At 35.9% G+C, this 19,300-nt stretch overlaps 2 protein-coding genes across 13 annotated transcripts in view; both read right to left on the bottom strand.

Annotated features, from left to right (window-relative positions):
• Positions 1–19,300, bottom strand: part of LOC106623253 (receptor-type guanylate cyclase Gyc76C) — a 108,784-nt gene that overhangs the window by 7,792 nt on the left and 81,692 nt on the right. For all 12 annotated transcript variants that reach the window (XM_036360814.2, XM_036360806.2, XM_036360807.2 and 9 more), the window contains 10 exons: positions 10,530–10,776; positions 10,263–10,460; positions 6,944–7,009; positions 5,520–5,732; positions 4,818–4,972; positions 4,534–4,756; positions 3,564–3,735; positions 2,696–2,856; positions 2,210–2,506; positions 19–351 (listed from right to left, as the gene is read on the bottom strand). In XM_036360814.2, coding sequence (XP_036216707.1) covers positions 19–351; positions 2,210–2,506; positions 2,696–2,856; positions 3,564–3,735; positions 4,534–4,756; positions 4,818–4,972; positions 5,520–5,732; positions 6,944–7,009; positions 10,263–10,460; positions 10,530–10,721 — 2,010 coding nt within the window. In that variant the 5' untranslated portion in view covers positions 10,722–10,776. The remainder of the gene's footprint in view (positions 1–18; positions 352–2,209; positions 2,507–2,695; positions 2,857–3,563; positions 3,736–4,533; positions 4,757–4,817; positions 4,973–5,519; positions 5,733–6,943; positions 7,010–10,262; positions 10,461–10,529; positions 10,777–19,300) is intronic.
• On the bottom strand, positions 15,472–16,810 carry LOC106623252 (uncharacterized). The gene has a single exon (XM_014242698.3). It carries the CDS (start codon positions 16,536–16,538, stop codon positions 15,714–15,716), a length of 825 nt encoding a protein of 274 aa, XP_014098173.2. The 5' UTR covers positions 16,539–16,810; the 3' UTR covers positions 15,472–15,713.

Genomic DNA, 19,300 nt, shown 5'->3' with positions numbered 1-19,300 from the left:
GCCACCAATTGGTGTTACCTTAATCAGATCGTGTATGAGCGACGCGATAAACAGATCGTCCAACTTAATGTCCTCATTCTCGATTATATCATAGAGGCTGCCCTTGGCACAATAATCGGTGACTAGTAGTATACGGGTCGGCTCCACACAAGCCCCAATAAAGCTATTTATATTATCATGGCGTAGTTCGCGCAACAAACGCATTTCCTTCATTATCTCGCGCGAAATGTCCCTCTTGCGGGGGAACTTCAGCTCCTTGATGCGAACGACCGCGCCACGTAAGCGCGCCGTCGAGGTGAATACTTGATTTGAGCAACGCGAACCAAACGATTGGGCACTCACTAAACTCAACTGTTGGACGTGTTGTTGTAGCCGAAACAATGAATGCCATTTGTAGATGTAAATAGAAAGACGTCGTTGCAAAGTTAACGGAGCATATGTCGTTAGGGAAATGAGCCAACATTGATGGTTGGACGATTGACAGCATTGCGGTTAGCGTTTGCATAGACATTTGGGCCGACAATATCACGTGTTTGTTGTTGCGTGTGTACGACATTTGTGTATGTTGGATACGTTGAAAATTTCGCATGGATTTTCGTACGGCGCGGGGAACATTCGTTGGTTAGTTGATTGGTTGACGGCAGCATCGGCAGCGACGACATGTGAACGAAACCATAAAAAAAAATAGAAAGAAATGTGTGATACGTTAGTGAGTTTCAAACGAAGTGGTTGCTAATGGCGTGACTGAAAATTAGAAATGAAAGAAAGAAGGACTGCCAAACTTTAGAAAGTGCTTGGCTTGATGACATGCAAAATTCTGTCGATGGCTGTGTTGGAAAACTGAAATTACCGAAGCAGAAAGCCGTTAACTTTGGCCAGATGGCTGTGAAAGAAGTGGTTAGGAATGTGGTTAGCTCGTTTCAATGGCATTGAAAAAGTGTTCAGAAAAATATAATCGGCGAAGCATTGCTACCGATTGGTCGATTGGTTCCAGTTGTTGTAGCGTCAGCAAGTATATTCCAAATATTTTGGCAGACTTTACAGTACTTGGCCGAATAAAAATACGCTCGAAGAAATTTACGACATATTTTACGAACACAACACCAAAACTGACTATAATAACTTAAAGCCTCAACAAATACAAGGAAATAGGCTTTAAATGCGAGCGAGAAAAGCAATCTGCATTCACATGATATGCATCCGCCATAAGCCTCGAGTCAATAACGAGATTTAGCATACATTGAAGAAAAGAGGCACAACGTAATGCTAACGACTTTATCGAAGGCAACGTGACATTTTGCACGCACCAATATCTTGCTCGTGTTTTCTGTTGGCATTTGTCCGTCCAATTGGTAAACAAGTAAACAGTCCGCTCTACAAAGACTTCCAGGCTACAGTCAGGCGTTCAATTTAAGTAAGAATGCACGTGCTTGAGTGTGTGTGTGCGTTGATGGGTAAACAAATATGCAGATCGGGAGATGCTTGAGTGGCTGTGGTTCTGGTGTGACGGAATTGTCACGTTTCTGGAATGACCGTTACGCAGCAAATTGTCACAGGACGTGTGCAGTGTAAATGTTGCAACATGCCAGCAGATGCATATGAAAATGTAGGCTCATTGTTGACATTGATATCTGCGCTGATGCGTGTGTATTGGTTAAAGTAATAGCGGTGTAAGCAGTAAGTTGTATGGTGTGTATGGTGGGAAGGAACTGAAAGACAATCGAAGAACTGCTGTCGTAACGGATTAATTAAAAATTACTTGATGCACAAAAGGAAACCACATCATGAGTGGCTGGAAGAATGTGCGTATATAAATTTCACGTTCACTTTTCATGTTAACTTGACGGCGTTAAAACCAAAGGATAACAACAATACGTGTTATAGTTGATGAAACGCGTATCGTAGCGCAAATAAACCTTACATTACATACGCATGTATGTGTACCTCTGGCGAAGAGACAATTTCATATTATCAACCCTTGTCGAATCTTGAAAAAATTCGATGCTTGCAAATAATCTGAATACTAAGAATACTAAGTCTCAACGTGTTGATTTGTTAATTATGAGTGAAAAAATGTGGTTTGGCCTCCTTGTGTTAAAATAAGGTTACTCATACGACAGGGTGTCCTGGATTGAGTACTAAGTAGTTCATGCTTTTGCTTGAAGCGCTCTAATTACTGTAACTACTGATTTCTATAACATAAACTTACCTTACTTGGCGATGCGACAATATCATTGCCCGAGTACCCCTTTATTTCCGATATATCAATTTTCCACAAGAGACCCTCGATTTCCAACTCGATTTTCCACTTTCGATAAATGCTCATTGTGATGACACCAGCACAGAATAGCAGCAAACCAAGCACCCCAGCCGCCACCACGGATGTAATATGTCGATCATCCTTTTTGCACAGCTCATTAGCGAAACCACACATCGGCTCGTCGAAGGGACGATCACCGCCCGAGGGCCAATCAACGCGCACAGAGCCATTGATGAGTTTGTATTCCTAAAAGGTGGGAAGATGTTGCGAAAACGAAATGGTAAGAAGAAGAAGAAAAATAATTTTAAGCGACAAAGGAACGATTTCAAATGAAACTCAAATAAGTTGCAAATAGATGTAAATAATATATAACGAATACTTGGTGCAATTGAACTCATAAGCAAAGAAACTAAAAAAAAATGACGACTCACTCACTGGAATATCTTCCCCTTGCTGGAAATATGCCACGGGCACCATATGCGAGTTGCAGGACACATTGTCATTGAAATAGTGCTTGTGCGGCTTGTAGGCCAGTACTGAGAAATTTCCCTCGGAATCGCCATTCTGGTCTATTTTTATGGTTGCACCAGTGATACCTGCAAAGAAATAATTAAATGACAGCAAGATATGTTTTATTGGGAGATTTTTTTATAAAAAAACTAAGAAAAAATTATAATAAATATAATTTTTATGCTAACAAAAAAATTTTTTTTTTATTTATTTATTTTTGTTTTTACATTAAAAAAATAAAGTGTTTTAAAAAATTTTTATTTTATATATTTATTTATTTTTTTGTTCTTATAATAAGAAAATTAAGTTTTTTATATTAAAACAGTTAGATTTTTTATAAAAATTTTATTTATTTATTTTTAAAATTTTTATTTATTTATTTTTTTGTTCTTATAATAAAAAAATTTAGTTTTTTTATATTAAAACAGTAAGTTTTTTATAACATTTTTTTAAATTTATTTTTTATTTATTTATTTATTTTTTTGTTCTTATAATAAAAAAATTAAGTTTTTTATATTAAAACAGTTAAGTTTTTTATAAAATTTTTATTTATTTATTTATTTATTTTTTTTGTTCTTATATTAAATAAATTTAGTTTTTTATAAAACTTATTCTTTATATTAAATTTTAAAATAAATTATATTTATAGACTTATTTAAAAAATTTGTTTGATTTCAATTTTATAAAATCCATTTTAATTGTTAATTTTCTAATCAAAGAAAATTACAACATCAACTTTTTAAGAAATAAACGAAATATTTTAATAATTATTTAATTTTTGCTGCTAACTCACTTCTGTAAGTACGATTTTTGATAATAGTCTCAATTATTCTAGATCCATTACTAGCTACATCGTATATCACATCATCCGTTAGTATGCGCTCCTCCTGGCGCAGCAGTTTGTCCAACGCCCAGGCATAGAGCTTAACGGAATCATAGAGGTAAGCGGCATATATAGAAACAAACTGTGTAAAAAGAAGAAAATAACAGTAAACAAAAATGACAGTAATAATTTTGCAGTGCATAAATATTCAAGAGCTTTCGTTGCTCGTGGGCAACAAAAAAGAGTGGCAGAAGTAACAGCACGCTATTGTTTTTAATTGAATACACGCTCCTCACTCTATATATATCTCTTTCTCTCAATCTCTCTCTCTCATTCTTCCCCTACCAAAGGGCAATAATACACGACTTGTTAGCATACTTGTAGGCGCCTGCAAAATCAACAAACACCAGCTTACAGACAAAATTCACTTGTCTGCTTGGCTCCTTGGCCACTGGCGCACCTTAAATATTTTGACATGGCTTTTGGCATTCACAATTAATCTGTTTGATGAAGGCGTATGCCCAGCGCATTAGTGGGAAATTCGCAAAATTGCCTAATTAGCATAGCAGACATATTTTTTACTTGCGCACTTGTTTGAGTGTCTGTATTTGTATCTGCTATTTAAGTAGGAATAAGTGCTAATGGACTACAAATACTGTATTCCTTTGTCGCTCGAGACGCTTATTGAATTAAATGACACGCTACTTCAAAGGAAAAGGAATTCTTATAACTCAGAAGTGAGTACAGTATTAATTTATTACAATTTGCTGTTACTTCCGTTACCCGGCATAGGTCAACGCAAACTCTACTCTGATTTCAACTAATTTTCCACTTGTTACATTGGCATTTTGCACTTCCAACTGTATTTCGGCTTTTATATATGTATACGTTTGTATGTATGTATGTATGTGTATGTGTGTGTGTGTGTATATATACCCACCTTAAGATATTTATTATGGTAAAATAACGATGGCACAAGAAAATCGAACGGCTTCCTGGCATTGTACTGACGCACTTTGGCCGTGAATTCTTCATAACTGTCCGTGGGTGGCGTGGAGGCCACGACTAGCAAACTGCGCGCCAACTGCTTGAAGCTCTCCGTTTCGTGACAGACCTTCATGGCCTCAACATGGTCCGGTTTGCGTAAATACTTTTCGGCTTCTCTAAAAAGAATTAGTGCAATTTCGTTTATTTTTTCAATTTATTATGTGTGTTGCTACTTACTTTGGTGTGTAGGGCATCATATCGACAAAGATGACCATGTATTCACCTTTGAGGAACAAATTAGCCGTTTCCATGGAGAGCATAAAGTCGACCAGTGAGCTCGCCGAACCGAGGAAAACGTAGATGCGCGTGCGATTCATTGTATTTTGCACAGTCTGCAAATGAAAGGAAAACATAATAACGGTAATCATAATACAATTTCACAAATACAGTAACAAGTTGTGAATTACTTCGCGTTAGTTTTAATGGTAAAAGTTTAAATGGCGGCAATCAAGTTAATTAATTAAGCTCGTGCTCACAAACAAATGGTGCAGGGTTTCGACCATTTACTATTTCTTTTAATGCACTCAAAGAAGAAATCTCAGAAAGTAATTATTTCCATGAAACAAGTTGCCACAACACTAAAATTTGAAGACGCTCAATACTATACTTTTGCTATATTACTTCTCATGCATTTTAATTAAAAAAAAATTTTTTCGTAAATATTTTAAGTTTATAAGAAAAATATTTTAGTACACTGCAAACTTATTGCTTCAAAAATTTGTATTTGCTTGTTTAAAAAGTACACAAGTGAAAAGCACAGCATAGATTTAATATTTAAAGCAGATTCGCCTAAAGGTATGCTTCAGGAATTGAGAAAATATGTATATAAGCAATGGCCCCACTAAATGTATTATTTCAAGAAACCTCTTGGAAACTCACCTGATACCAAAAACTCGTACGACAGCATGGCAATCCTAATGCACAGCATTTTGGCATATTCGTAAGAAACGACTCTTTATGGTTTATTGTCATATTCCTCTTGGTGGCCTGTTCTTTGAGCAAATCAGCGACGGTCGTCCACAGTTCATCATGCAGAATGGAGAATTTCTTCCAGCCATAGTAACGCAATAGCGAAATTACAGACTTAATTACCTGCGTTGCGAAGGAAGAAGAAGAAGGAAATGGACATTAATAAACAGAAGACATTTTATAACTATAAATCAAGTAATGAAATAGTATACGTGGAAACGTAAAAACCTTCATATTAAGTACGAGTATATTATGTATGTAGCTTTGGCCTTTAAAGCAGTCTGTTGAAAAAAATAATGGTTGTAAAATTCGTCATTCTGTGAAGCCCTATCAGTGAAATATCATCAAATGCAGCATTTTTAAGTTCTAGCTTTGAGCATGATCGTTAAACAGGTTATTATATAGCTGGGACTGCTGTAACTAAGCCGGGAATATATCGTCTGGTGCCGACTATCTGAAGGGCTTGAAACTGCCTATCGCCCAATATACATTACTATCTGACACTATATCTACAAGGCTGGAATCTGTCTCTACTCCACTGCCCACTGTAAACTCCATCGTGTGGTTTTTCAGAGCTGCCTGGGAAGTGAGTATTCATTCAGGTCTAAAGACTTTTCACTAGATACCGTCCAGCGGCTACTGAAGAAATACCTGCGGTTGTGCTATTATTTTCCTAAGTCAGCCGTATTCTCGATATCATTACAAAAAGATTTCCATGAAATTCATTTAACATGATTTTATGGTATTAAATTTAAGCAAATCATATATTCTTCGCTTCAAAATGAGCAGACTAGAAAAATCATATACGAGTGTTTGTGGACAAAACAAAAAAAACGCTCAACGCAGCTGGCTCTGAGAGTTTGAGTTGACTCTGACAGGTGATGAAGTGTCAGACGTGCTTCGCTATGCCTGAGCAGCAATTATAAATTTCTCATCAACATACTCGCAGAAAATGTACGGATGTGCACTCAAAGGCTGAGCCAACTAAGAGTTTAGCTTAGCGGAATACTGTGTAGGACACGTCGAGTGCCACAAATGCTGCACAGCTGCTTGCTAAGCAGAAATGATGACCAGCTGGACGCCTGACAACCAGCAATGGAAACTAACAAATGTCTGGCACGATGACGCACAAATACGTATGTATCATTTATATTTTTTTTTACTTTTGCGCCTAAAAGCCGCATACTTGAACGACACGTGCGACGGCAGTTAACTAGTTTCCGTCGTCGTTTGCGTTCAAGCACTTTTCTCGATTGGCGTTGACGTGCAGTTTGTGGTGCGTTAGGCGGAAACTTTTCTATTTTACCCCTCTTTTGGCTGTTAGAAAGGCTTACCTGCGTGTCTGGCGGCTCTGTGCGCGCAAATGTCGGTATGGCGGATGCTCTGTATTCAGCACATTTCTGCAAGGAGAAGGAGAACAAATTTATTCAAATGAGTTATGCATACTTATTAGTATTTAATGAGTATAAAATAACGTCAAATATTTTTATATGAAAAAAAAAAGAAAACAAATCTGCTAAAGCGAGAAAACAAATCAGAATAAGTGTGAGCTTAGAATTTTTATCACCGTATTTACATATAATAGTATGTATATAAATGACTTTTAATACGAGTATATGGTTGAATGGATTTTGTTGTTGATTATATCTGCTTTTTAAAGTGTTAACTGTGCTTGAGTGTAAATTTGTGTGCACTCTTTCTTTTCAACCGAAATTTTTAGTTTGCTTACAATTCTTTTAGTTTACTAGGGTGTTAAAGGCTATTTTCCAAAGTGATTTTGGTCTCTGCAGCGCCCGTAGAATTTTAAGTAAATGAATTTGAGTTCTCAATATTGATTATAACCTATCCCATTTAAATAACATAGGGTTTTCGTACTTTTCGCAATTAATTTTTTCTTTGCGAATGCAGTTAATATATTGCTGCGGCATCGAATTATTTTTATAGAAAATTGCACGCTCTACAAAAACTTTCTGTGACATTTTTCAAAAAAATCACTTGCGTTAAAGTTATTCAAAGTCAAAGTTGAAGTACTATATGCATCCAGTGTACTGTATTTATTCAAGTATAGTACACCATGTCGTATGAGTAACATATAATTTATAAGGCACTTGCATGCGCAAGTGAATTGATGTATAACTTTAACTGAGTATAACTTTTAAACGAAAGATTTTATGAAAAAATCTATTAGGACCTGTTTTATAGAGCAATAAATTTGGTATTAGAATATCACTTTTTTAAAGCTGTAAATCTAATTTCTTAATGCAAAATATCAAGAAATCGCATGTCATATACATGAGAAAAGAAAATTAATTTAGGCACCGTCTAAATTAAAAATAACGAGCTTATTTACGTTGCACTCTTATTTTTAGGACTAAAACTATAAATTCAATGGGTGTTTACAAAAAAACAATCAACTTGGGAAATACCAACCACCCTAATATACCCGTAAATGCTCATTCATGTATCAAAAGTTTACATACAAACACTTCTGACACAGTATTTTTCATCATATTCTTGAGAAAAGTAAATATCAAAGTCATGCATTCCGGTTTGGCTAGCGTACAAGGGTCAACCCATCTTGATATTATAAGCAAGAATAAAATTTTGTTTTGCTTTTTCTTTACTTAATTTGATTAAAAAGCTTAAAACCCAAACTTAAAAGAAGCTAAGAGCAGAATCAAAACGGAAGAACATCAATGAAGTGAAATCAAAGCAAACAGCTTTCTATTACACTTGTTCTATTTACATACATACGAGTACATTAAAATGTATACATGCCCTTCTACTACAAAATATGGTAAACTATTACTTTATATATTTCCAATACATTATGCGTCCCACCATAATTTGCAAACAAGTCAGCTACAAAAAGATTAGAAAATAATATAAAACCTAACCAGTCTAAAGCCACACATACACATTTTAAACATATTTAAGTGCAAAAGCAAATACTAGTATACTAGAAGCTGGTTAAAATTGGAAAATTCAACTGCTTACTGTACATAATCTAAATATATTTCATACTCCAGTACCAACATATTACTCTCATTACACACTTTCACATTTTTTGCTCTAACGATTTCTATTAGACCGCACTTGTCTGCATGTTGTAAGCTCCTTCCACATTTACATGCATTTTCAGGGATAATTTAATGTATAATATGTCTACATACTGTCAGCCACACCTGCTATCAAGAATGATACAGCGCCACCCAACACAAAAATCGCTCACCCATGACGATTACCGCCGCAGTGGTGGGAGGAAACAAGGAAGTGTTACAGTTATGTGCCTTCCGGTGTGCCTTGAGCACATAACGTCTACGCACAGCCAGTGACATTTGCATAATTGAAAAGATACCTCCACACACATACACACAGTAACATATCAGGCACATAGAGCAAAGACAAGGACATGTCACAAGCTTAAACTTGGATACTTGATAGCTTGCACTGAGTAAGAAATCACTTGCAGAAAGCGCAAAAGCAAAGTTAACGCATTAAAGACATTAAAAGACTAAGGATTTAATGCAGCACTATTACGTAGGTGGCCTTTCATATTTCGGGATTCGGCAATACTAGTGTTGCAATCTGGCAACTCACCACTTTATCATAAAGTTTGACATTTTGATGTATGATTAATAACTCAGAACGTCTTAACATACGAGCGCTATTAGTGTTGTTTACAGTAACTTAAAAAATTCATCTCGGCCAAAAAATAATATTATATCGCGAGTATTTTTCACAACTTTCGACGTGGCTTAACTCAGCAAAAGTGCAATGATGCACTTAATTAAATCTTTGGCGATGAACCTCCATCAAGGACCAGTATTGTTTGATCGTAGGATGAATTCAATCCAGGTAGATCACTCCACGAATATGGTGAAGATCGTCTAAAATAAGTTGTTGTATTCCATAAACTATTGATGCTGTGCGCAAACTAATATTGCAGGATCGTCATGTGACCTGTCGTGATATTGAGACAACTAACTATAGGCATTAGTGGAACTAGCACACATTCAAAACTGCAAGAACATTTTACTATACAAAAAAAATTGTTCACATAGGATCCCATACAATTTGTCAATCGCACAAAAAAAGGCTAGTGTGAATTGGTCGAGAGAAATGTTAATAAAAAAATACGAAAACGATGCTTCGAAACCTCCCCTATGGCATCGTGCCAGGGGATAAATCGTGGATTTACGCGTATGAGCCCGCAAGTAAACAGCCGTGGGCTATATGGGTGTTTCCAGATAAGCCGTATTCAATCAAAGTTGTACGCGCACGAAGCACTTCCAAACAAATGGTTGATTGATTGTTGTGGAAAAACTGAACAGTAAATTTTGAGTTAAACACAATCATTTGTTTGCCAGTTGTCTTTCGAAATCAGAAACACCAACTGCCGAAGACGGATCACTCTTCACCACGACAATGCCAGCTCTCACAAATCGACTGAAGCAACTGCATTTTTGAGCACACAAAACATTGATTTGATAAGTCATACGCCGTATAGACCTGACTTGGCAACGAATAACATCTTTTTATTTCCAATGATAGCTGAAGCTTTCATCGTACCAAGTATATATTTTTGTACAAATTGACACGCTTTCAAACAAAAACTAAAAAAATATACGAAAACATGTTAAATTGACTTACATATGATATCATTGGAATGTTACGACTTTGCGATACAATAGCCTCCACATAGCAATGACCCTCCGGACCGAATATCGTCACAATGCCGTCACATATCATCTCGGTTATGGCTTTGGTAGCAGTCACCGTGTCACCTTTGGTGTCATTCCAGCGCAACTGCAACTTGACATTTGGCAGCAAGTTGACATCGTCGTTGATCTGCAAAACGATTAGGCAGTTATTAATCAAATACTGAAGAAATATGCTGTTTTTATTATTGGCAATTACCTCATCTAAAGCCATTGTGAGTGCACCTGAAATGGCCAGACCCTGCTTGTCCATTAGCTCACCGGTAATGGCTGTTAGATAGCCAACATTGAGTATGGTCCTATTTTGTTCGTCGCGCAAAGCTATGACACCCGGTACACAGAATACTGCCACCGAGAGCAATAATAAATAATGAAAGGGCCAACGCGTCATGGCCCCTTAGGCCGGGGCCGATCAGCGCGACACCTATGAGGAAGAATTTTTTGCTCTGAAATTATAAGAAAAATGTAAAAAAAAATTAGTTCCTGGTATGCAACAATTAGTTAAATGCATAATTAAAGACTAGTTTCCTCTGCATAATTGTACAAGAAGCAAAAGCAAAGTTCAGCTTCAAAAAACTCCAATTAGACTAGTTGTTTTGTTGCATATGTACGCACTTATGTACAAATTGGTTGAAAAATGAGTAGTGCTCACTAAGAAATAGCATTGCTAGCTCCGAATTTTTTTTCTCAAGTTGGTACATCTGTTGTGAGCACACATGCAAAGTTACAAGTCATTCTGTCAGTTAATTCCTTGTTTACAAGCCATTTGAAGTTGAAGTGTCAGTGTATTTTTTTAATTGAGTAAAAATTTAATATCGCGCAGTGATTAGATGCTTTGTTTTGAAGGTTTAAAAGCAAACGAAATTCATGAACAATTGTTAGAAGTGTATAAGAAGTATTCATCTTCATAACGCACCGTTGAATTTTGGGCTGATGAATTTAAACGTGGTCGTACTGGGTTTGAAGACGATGCACGCGAAGGACGACCAATAACTGCAACCACACCAGAAATCATTGAGCAAGTTCATAATATTGTTAGTGAAGAACCAAGTTTGACTAAGCGTGAAATTGCTAATGTCATAGGCATCTCAGACGAACGAGTACTTCATATTTTATATGGAGAATTATTAATAATTATTATAAAAATTAAAAAGCTGTTTGGAAACTTAGTGCCACACACGTTAACAATTCAACAAACACTGGAACGGAAACAAATTTCAAAAATATGATATCAGTGGTTTTATAACCATGTATAAGACTTGGATCTACCAACATGATAATAAATTGAAACAAGAACGTTTACAGTGGACTGAAGCTGGTTGTTCAGCACCAAAGCAGATGAAGTCACAATGATCAGCATTGAAGGTTATGGCATCAGTTTTTTGGGATGCAAAGGATTTGTTGATTGATTATCTGCAGAAAGGTAAAACAATCAACTCTGAATATTATAGCAGCCTTTTGGAGCAGCTGGATCAAAAAATTCGTTAGAAAAGACCTAGTTTGCAGCACAAAAAAATCTATTTTCATCAAGACAATGCAATTGCTCACTAAGGTGTTTTAACAATGCTAACATTCAACGAATTAAAGTGCGCATTGCTTGAGCATACACCGTATTCACCAGTTTTGGCATCCAGCGATTACTACCTCTTCAGAAACCTAAAACAATTCCTTCGTGGAAAGTGTTATTCGTCAAATGAAGAAGTTATTACAGCCAAAGCTTCTGGAAAGTCAGTTTAGGGATGGCATACAATTATTGGAGAAACATTGGAATAAGTGTATTGCAGTTAAGGGAAATTATATTGAATAAAAAAATATATTTCGTACCAAAAACAGTATTTTTCATTTCGAGCGCAGAAACTTTTCAACCAACGTGTTTATACAAATATACATATTTTTTGCACAACACATGACATGTTGCCAAGTGGGGTTCGTATGCAAAATTAGGGGCACAATAGCACAAATTCGCATCCAATAAACCGGAAGCTAGTCATACGCGCGAGTGGCTACATCCATACGAAGTCAAATCGAGTCTGCAGTAATTAGTGACATAGAACATAATACACTTGCGGTACTTAGAGGACATGTGTTTACGGTAATTAGTATTTGATTCACTCAGTAGTTAATTTCAAATGCAAAACACGTTTGCGGGGGCAAATGAACAAATTTAGCACACCTGTATGATTCACAGTTAAATTTTGAGGCACATTTAGGTTTTAAATTCAAAACATAATCGACTTGCCGATTTTCTATTTGCCGCTTATTAAATTGCTATTATTTTACTAATTAAATATGTTGGTAAAGAGGAAATAAAAAAAAAAAAAGCAATAACAACAAATCAATTCAAGTGAGTTTTAATTGAGTTTGGCGTCTTTTAAGTAATTTTAATTGATTTGATTTGATTGCCTAAAGTGGTGTTTCAATTATTTTGTAATGGCTTATAGCAATTTCGTCAATTAAAATCATGCATGTATGTGTGTGTAGATATGTCGGTGTAGTGCTTTCGGCTGTTTTTATTATGTAATTTAATTAAGCGGAATGTAAATTTTGATTTTCACACAACTAAAATTATATGCAAATATTTGTAGACATATGAATATGTATGCATGTATGTGTATTTCTTTTGTCAGCAAATGTTCTTTAAGATGTGTGCATATGTGTGTGTACAAAATAATGGATTTATGTAAACTGCAAAATAATTGCGCATATAAATTGAATGCTTACGACACAGATCATGGCAAACTAAAGTAATTAATATTCATTATGTATCTTTTTAGGCTCATTTACATAATTCCAATTTTCATGTATCGTATATATAGACTCCATATGGAGTGATATATCATACCATAATCCATGTAAAAATAAAATTACAAAGACTTTTATGAGCAAATATTCTAATGCCGTTATGCAGTACTATACTCTTATTTAATTTCATGACATCTCTAGAATATTGTCCGAAATTATCAAGTTGATACCAGTAATGGTTTTGGAAATACAGCTTTGAAAAGTTGCGCGCTCGAGGTCAAGAATATAGTCATTTAAAATCACTTAAAACTTTAAACGCGTTTTTCTCGAAAGTGTGTTTTCAAAGTCGGTTGTCAAGATTTCTCACGAGCAACCCAACCGATCTTAATAAAATTTTACACAGGTCTTTGAGATATAAATTAAGAATTTTTTTGTTCGATTACAACTATTTAAAAAACAAAAAAAAACGTGGAGAAATTTTCACCAATATTTGCATGTTTTTGTAAAAACGTGTGCCAAAAATACAATTTTCATTTAATTTTTTTTTTCTCATTCCAATACCTAGTTAATGGTCTTAGTGCAAACACGTTTGTTTTTATACTCTCGCAACCTGTTGCTACAGAGTATAATAGTTTTGTTCACCTAACGGTTGTTTGTATCACCTAAAACTAATCGAGTTAGATATAGGGTTATATATATATAAATGGTCAGGATGAAGAGACGAGTTGAAATCCGGGTGGCTGTCTGTCCGTCCGTCCGTCCGTCCGTGCAAGCTCTAACTTGAGTAAAAATTGAGATATCTTTATGAAACTTGGTAGACATGTTTCTTGGTACCGTGAGACGGTTGGTATTGCAGATGGGCGTAATCGGACCACTGCCACGCCCACAAAATGCCATTAATCAAAAACAAATAACTTGCCATAACTAAGCTCCGCAATAAGATACAAGACTGTTATTAAGTACACAGGATCACATTAGGGAGTGGCATCTGCAGTTAAAACTTTTTTTTAAAAAGTGGGCGTGGTCCCGCCTCTAATAGGCTTAATGTGCATATCTCCTAAACCGCTAATGCTATAATAACGAAAACCACTAGAAGCAAATGTTTTTAGCACTTCTATTGACGGTGTGAAAATAGTTCAAATCGGGTGGTAACTCCGCCCACTCCCCATATAACGGTACTGTTAAAAACTACTAAAAGCGCGATAAATCAAGCACTAAACACGCCAGAGACATTAAATTTTATCTCTGGGATGGTATGAGATGACTTTATAGGAACCACGTTCAAAATTAGACAGTGGGCGTGGCACAGCCCACTTTTAGGTGAAACCCCATATCTTGAGATCTGCTTAACCGATTTCAACCAAATTCGGTGCGTAACGTTCTTTTCATGTTTCTATGTCATAGTGCGAAAATGGCCGAAATCGGATTACAGCCACGGCTATTTTCCATATGACACCATTTTAAATACCACTTGATTCTTTCACTTTCCACTATGCAAATCAAGCAACAATGATTATATCGGGGTAAAACTTTGCGTGAATAATGCAATTAAAGTATCCCACCTTGCGGCCAAAAATTGTCTAAATCGAACCAAAACTGTTCAAACCCCTAAATACTAAATATGTGGACCCCAGTGCCTATAGTTGACCTTCTACCGAAAATATCAGTCAATCAGTCGAAGTATAAAATGTTCGGTTACATCCGAACTTAGCCCTTCCTTACTTGTTTCTTTTTACTTTTGATGATCCTGTCAGAAATTCTGCTGTCAACGCGGAAGCACCTTTTTTCCGAGGGACTGCCGGAAATGACGTCGAAATGACCGAGTTTTGAATATTTTCCTTTGAAAATTTCACAAAATCTTTATCAAATATGTGTCTTCGGAATAATTAAGTTTGAATAAAATATTGTATTTAACTTTTATATGAAAAAAAAAAAAATTATTGAACATAGGCCATTTTTAGCTCGACGAAACCCATGTAACCGCCTAATGGCGCTACAAATACTGTTATCATATATTATTACTTTATAAGCAGCTTAACAATGTACAAGCAGTCACTTGCGGCATTATCAAACGATTTCAAGCAGTATTAAAGTCACGATCGTGTGCCACTAATACTTACTACATCTGTGAAAGCTTTTGTGAGCTTTCATCTTCACTTTCGAATTAAGTGGCGCAGCAAAGCTCTTCATACTAAGCCACACCGGCTTAAGCTCTTATCTAGTTTATACTATATATTGTATACTACATATTGAAGTATTTCTAATGCTATATATATCAGCTTAATCTCCGCCTAATTCGAAAAATGAAAGTTAATGACAAAGCAACAAATTGAATTCAATAAAAATATTTTTTCAACTTATCACTGTAACTACACAAAAAAAAGGCAAAACCACCGCGCTGCGGTTTGGGAAGGTTTGTTTATTTTTATAGAAATAACTGTAAGGTTGAGTTTAGAAGCATAAAGACCTAGATTACAAGACATTTGCATTTTTGCGATTTTCATTTTCGACTTTCAATAAACATTTGCACTAGACAATTTTTGCAGCAGGCTGGTGTAACGTACGGCCACCACAATATGCACAGTCAATATTTAGCTTTGGATGTCGGTACCGCGCAGGGAACGGCTACATTGCTCACGCTTCATTTCTTCTGCATTTTCTTCGCAAGCGTTATATTATTCTTCTGTGTTACTTCGCATTTCTCGACCTTTGAAGGTGTTGGCAAGCCCGATGGATCAGGTAGTAGAAATGAGACCTCATATATGTGCGGTTGGCTTGAGTAAACATCGTGATTCATGTTCACGAACCAGTTCATCATGTCGTACATGTCGCGGATGTTGCACTGCGCCACTACAGCACCCGCGTCACGTCCATGCTGATGCGAATCGAAGAAGGTGATAAGATTCGCCGGGAATTCGATAACAAATAGAACGGTGCGATTGTCGGAAATCATTGCGGCGAAAAGGAAATGCTCATTCACCTTGCCTGCCTGCCGAAACTGCTGCAAGCCCGTGTTGACCGCCTGCAGCAGACGCAGCGCAATAGTGCGGCACGACTCACGTTCCGGATCGGCTTGCATATGCGTGAAGAACCACTCCTTCAAGCGAAAGTGTGGCTGGCGCTTGAGCACATTAAGCGCGTCCGGTATATTGAGGTTTTGATTGGCCGTCATTTGCAAAGCAACGCCGCTGCTGTCCTGACCCGCACTGCCGCTGATCAGATGTGCGTAGGCGCTGTTGCCCTTATTGATTCCTTCGGCAAAGATTTCTACAGCACGCGGCGGTAGATCCTGCATACGTTGGCAATAGAATCCACGCCCCTCTTTCGCGACCATATCGGCCAGGATGAGCGTGATTAGAGTGCACGAATTGGTGCCACTGTGATGGTATTCGCCGTAGCGCGACTGGCTGAACTCCTTGGGGAACCACCAGATATTCAAGTTGCCATTGCGCTCGAGGACCGCCATGACAGCTAACCAATAGGACTCAGTAGTGCGGGCGTGAATTTCTTGCCGTGCGAAAACAAGTAAACACCTTTTACATATTACACTGGCACAAGTAGAGATTCTGCTTGCCGCTCGCCGTTAGTTTTGTTACACCCTACCCGCACTTTTTTTTTTTGAATTTGGAAATTAGCGAATTTGTGTGTATTTTTTTTTTTACCGAAATTTCATGTCACATAAAGAGAAAATTTTAATGTATGAGATAGAAAATATTTGTCAGATGAATTTGATAGAAAATTTACATTTGCTTTTGAAGTTTCACATTTTGAAAATATGAGTGAAAAAGCGTCGACCAAATAAACAAGGTAACAAGTTGGGTTCTTACAGAACAGTTGAGGCAAAAAGTGCCGAGTAGCACGAAACACACAAAACCCTTACACAAATGACGACAAAAAAGGCATGTTATGTTGTTTCTGAAATGTTTTGAACACATGCACACAACTGCAGGCATAGAATTTTCTCCGTTTTAAAAGTATGTTGTGCGCCTGAAAGCAGGCAATAGTCAGTAATTCTGCGTACATAAAATCTAAAAGTTCAAATATGCACATTCGATTTTTCAAATATTTTGAGACAACAACGTGCAGCTATGCAAATTTTGAAAACACACAACAGTCATGGTGCTTAAACGAATTTACTTACATATCACGGTAGGAGATTTTTGACTGAAATACAATTTGTGCATCGAAGTGTATTTATTTAGACAAATGAAAAGTAAAACTGGCATTTACCATAAGTTCAATACAACAATGCATTTGCAGACAAGTTTACTTTGATTATTTGTGTATACGAATACATGGTGTTGTTAGGTTGCATTTATTAAAATTTATTCAATTAGATTCAGTGATAAAAGGCAGCGCTGAATGTGTGCTGAATGCCTTTTGTAAAAGCCTGAATAAGCTGTTCGATTGTTTGTGTAGCAGTAAGAGTTCAAAGAAACTGCTGCATGTGCGCTGAATTCCACTTATCAGCAGCTGAATTTGATTTTTCGTAATTTTACACCGCGCTGATTGAATATTAAATATTTATATGCTGTTAGCTTTAGAATTTTAGCTTCTGAGTTAGCTGAATATACGCTGAATACGAAAATATGTATAAAATTTACACCAATAAAATTGGTCAATGAAAATATTTTATTTCAGCTGAAGAGGCGAACGCGAAGAAAGTATTTTTTTTCAACTGTAGCTAACTTTTCATATTTCAATGACAATTCTACGTGAATAGTTGCTTGCGTTGTTACCAAAATAAACGTTTTACAGACGCATGAACCATTACGATAATTAATTGAAATTTAAATAATGCTTACACATGCATTACCCAATTCGAGTTCTTTCTTAGTTTTATAAATTTTGAGTAAAAGAATGTTTTATATTGCAAACCAGTTATCGCTATTAGCACTCGCACTCGATTTATTCATGTTAAGTTCTATTTTTAGCATACAATTCAACGTAATTTACAATCACCAGCCAACTAAGTACATACACTTATATATATATATATATATAATATACTTATATATTTACATACGAATATATTTAGTTTATTTTTAGTATTTATTTATTGCTTGGTGCAACAACAACTGCGCACGATCGTGCTTATTTTTAGCATAGCGATAATTACCAAATGCAGCTGCAAAGTTTCTAAGCACTTAAAGCTTTCAAGCATTCGTTACAAAACAAAATTAATGTTTCTGTTATGCAAATATCATATGGTATACCACCCACACATTACTGAAGTTGTGAATACTATTGTATTTGAAATAACCACTTTACTTTGTATGTAATCTTAGTATATGATCATTGCTGAGTTTTGATGGGCTCCGTGCGGGATAAGCTACGCTTAAATGCCGCTCTCATCTGTTAAAGCGCTGTTCGATTAACTAAAAGCTTACTGCTGTACTAGGGAGTGCACAACAAAGTAATATAATGCAAGAAAATTGATGGAATAGTGTTTTGTAGTTTTTGTATGCGCTTCCAAATGCAATAAGATATAGAGAGTTCATGTCAATCGCCCAGTTTTAAATACATTTTTAGGTTTCAGAAAATATCAACGAATATAAAAACACTTTAATTATGTTAAGTAAGCTTTAAAAAGTTATAGTATATATAGTGACATAGTTTATAGTAAATCAGCTACTAAACTTGAAAAATTGTAATAATTGTGCCCACTTCGATTAAGCAGAATTTCGAGTGTGGCGTATCGAACAAGCAATCAAAGAGAGATAAAAGAGCAAGATATATCACACACTTCATTTTATTGTATTCAACTAGACTACTACTTTCACAAATGAATTTTTAAAGAGCAGTGAAAAATCGAACTATAAAAGTTATCGATAAACAATAAAATTCAAGCTTTATTCTCTAATAATTCGATTCACTTCCCTTACAATATCTGTGCATATGTATGCGGTGGGTATAAATACTAGGGTGGGTGAACAAAAAAATGTTTTTTTTTCGATTCGTACTATGAAAAATTGTTTGATAGACACCTGTAAGCATGACACTCCAAGTATGAGCTTTTAATTGTAACGGGAAGATCCTTCGGTCCTAACGGTTATACATTTTTTTCTTATTGTCAGTTGGAAAAATATCATCAAAAATATCTCATACCTCGTTTCCAACTACTTGAAAACATATTTCGTTTTGTGGATATTTTAGGAAATTGACTGCTCTACAAAATGGTCTCTAACGGTTTTTTCGTTAACCTAACCGTTTAAAAGATATTAACGG

The sequence above is a fragment of the Bactrocera oleae genome, chromosome 6 (assembly GCF_042242935.1).
Source record: "Bactrocera oleae isolate idBacOlea1 chromosome 6, idBacOlea1, whole genome shotgun sequence".
Classification (NCBI taxonomy): Eukaryota; Metazoa; Arthropoda; class Insecta; order Diptera; family Tephritidae; genus Bactrocera; species Bactrocera oleae.
Note: the sequence above shows the minus strand (reverse complement) of the source record. Positions and strands in the feature narration are given on the sequence as shown.

Coding starts and splice junctions, on each gene's coding strand:
- LOC106623252 (XM_014242698.3), bottom strand. CDS start 16,538: ATGGCGGTCCTCGAGCGCAATGGCAACTTGAATATCTGGTGGTTCCCC.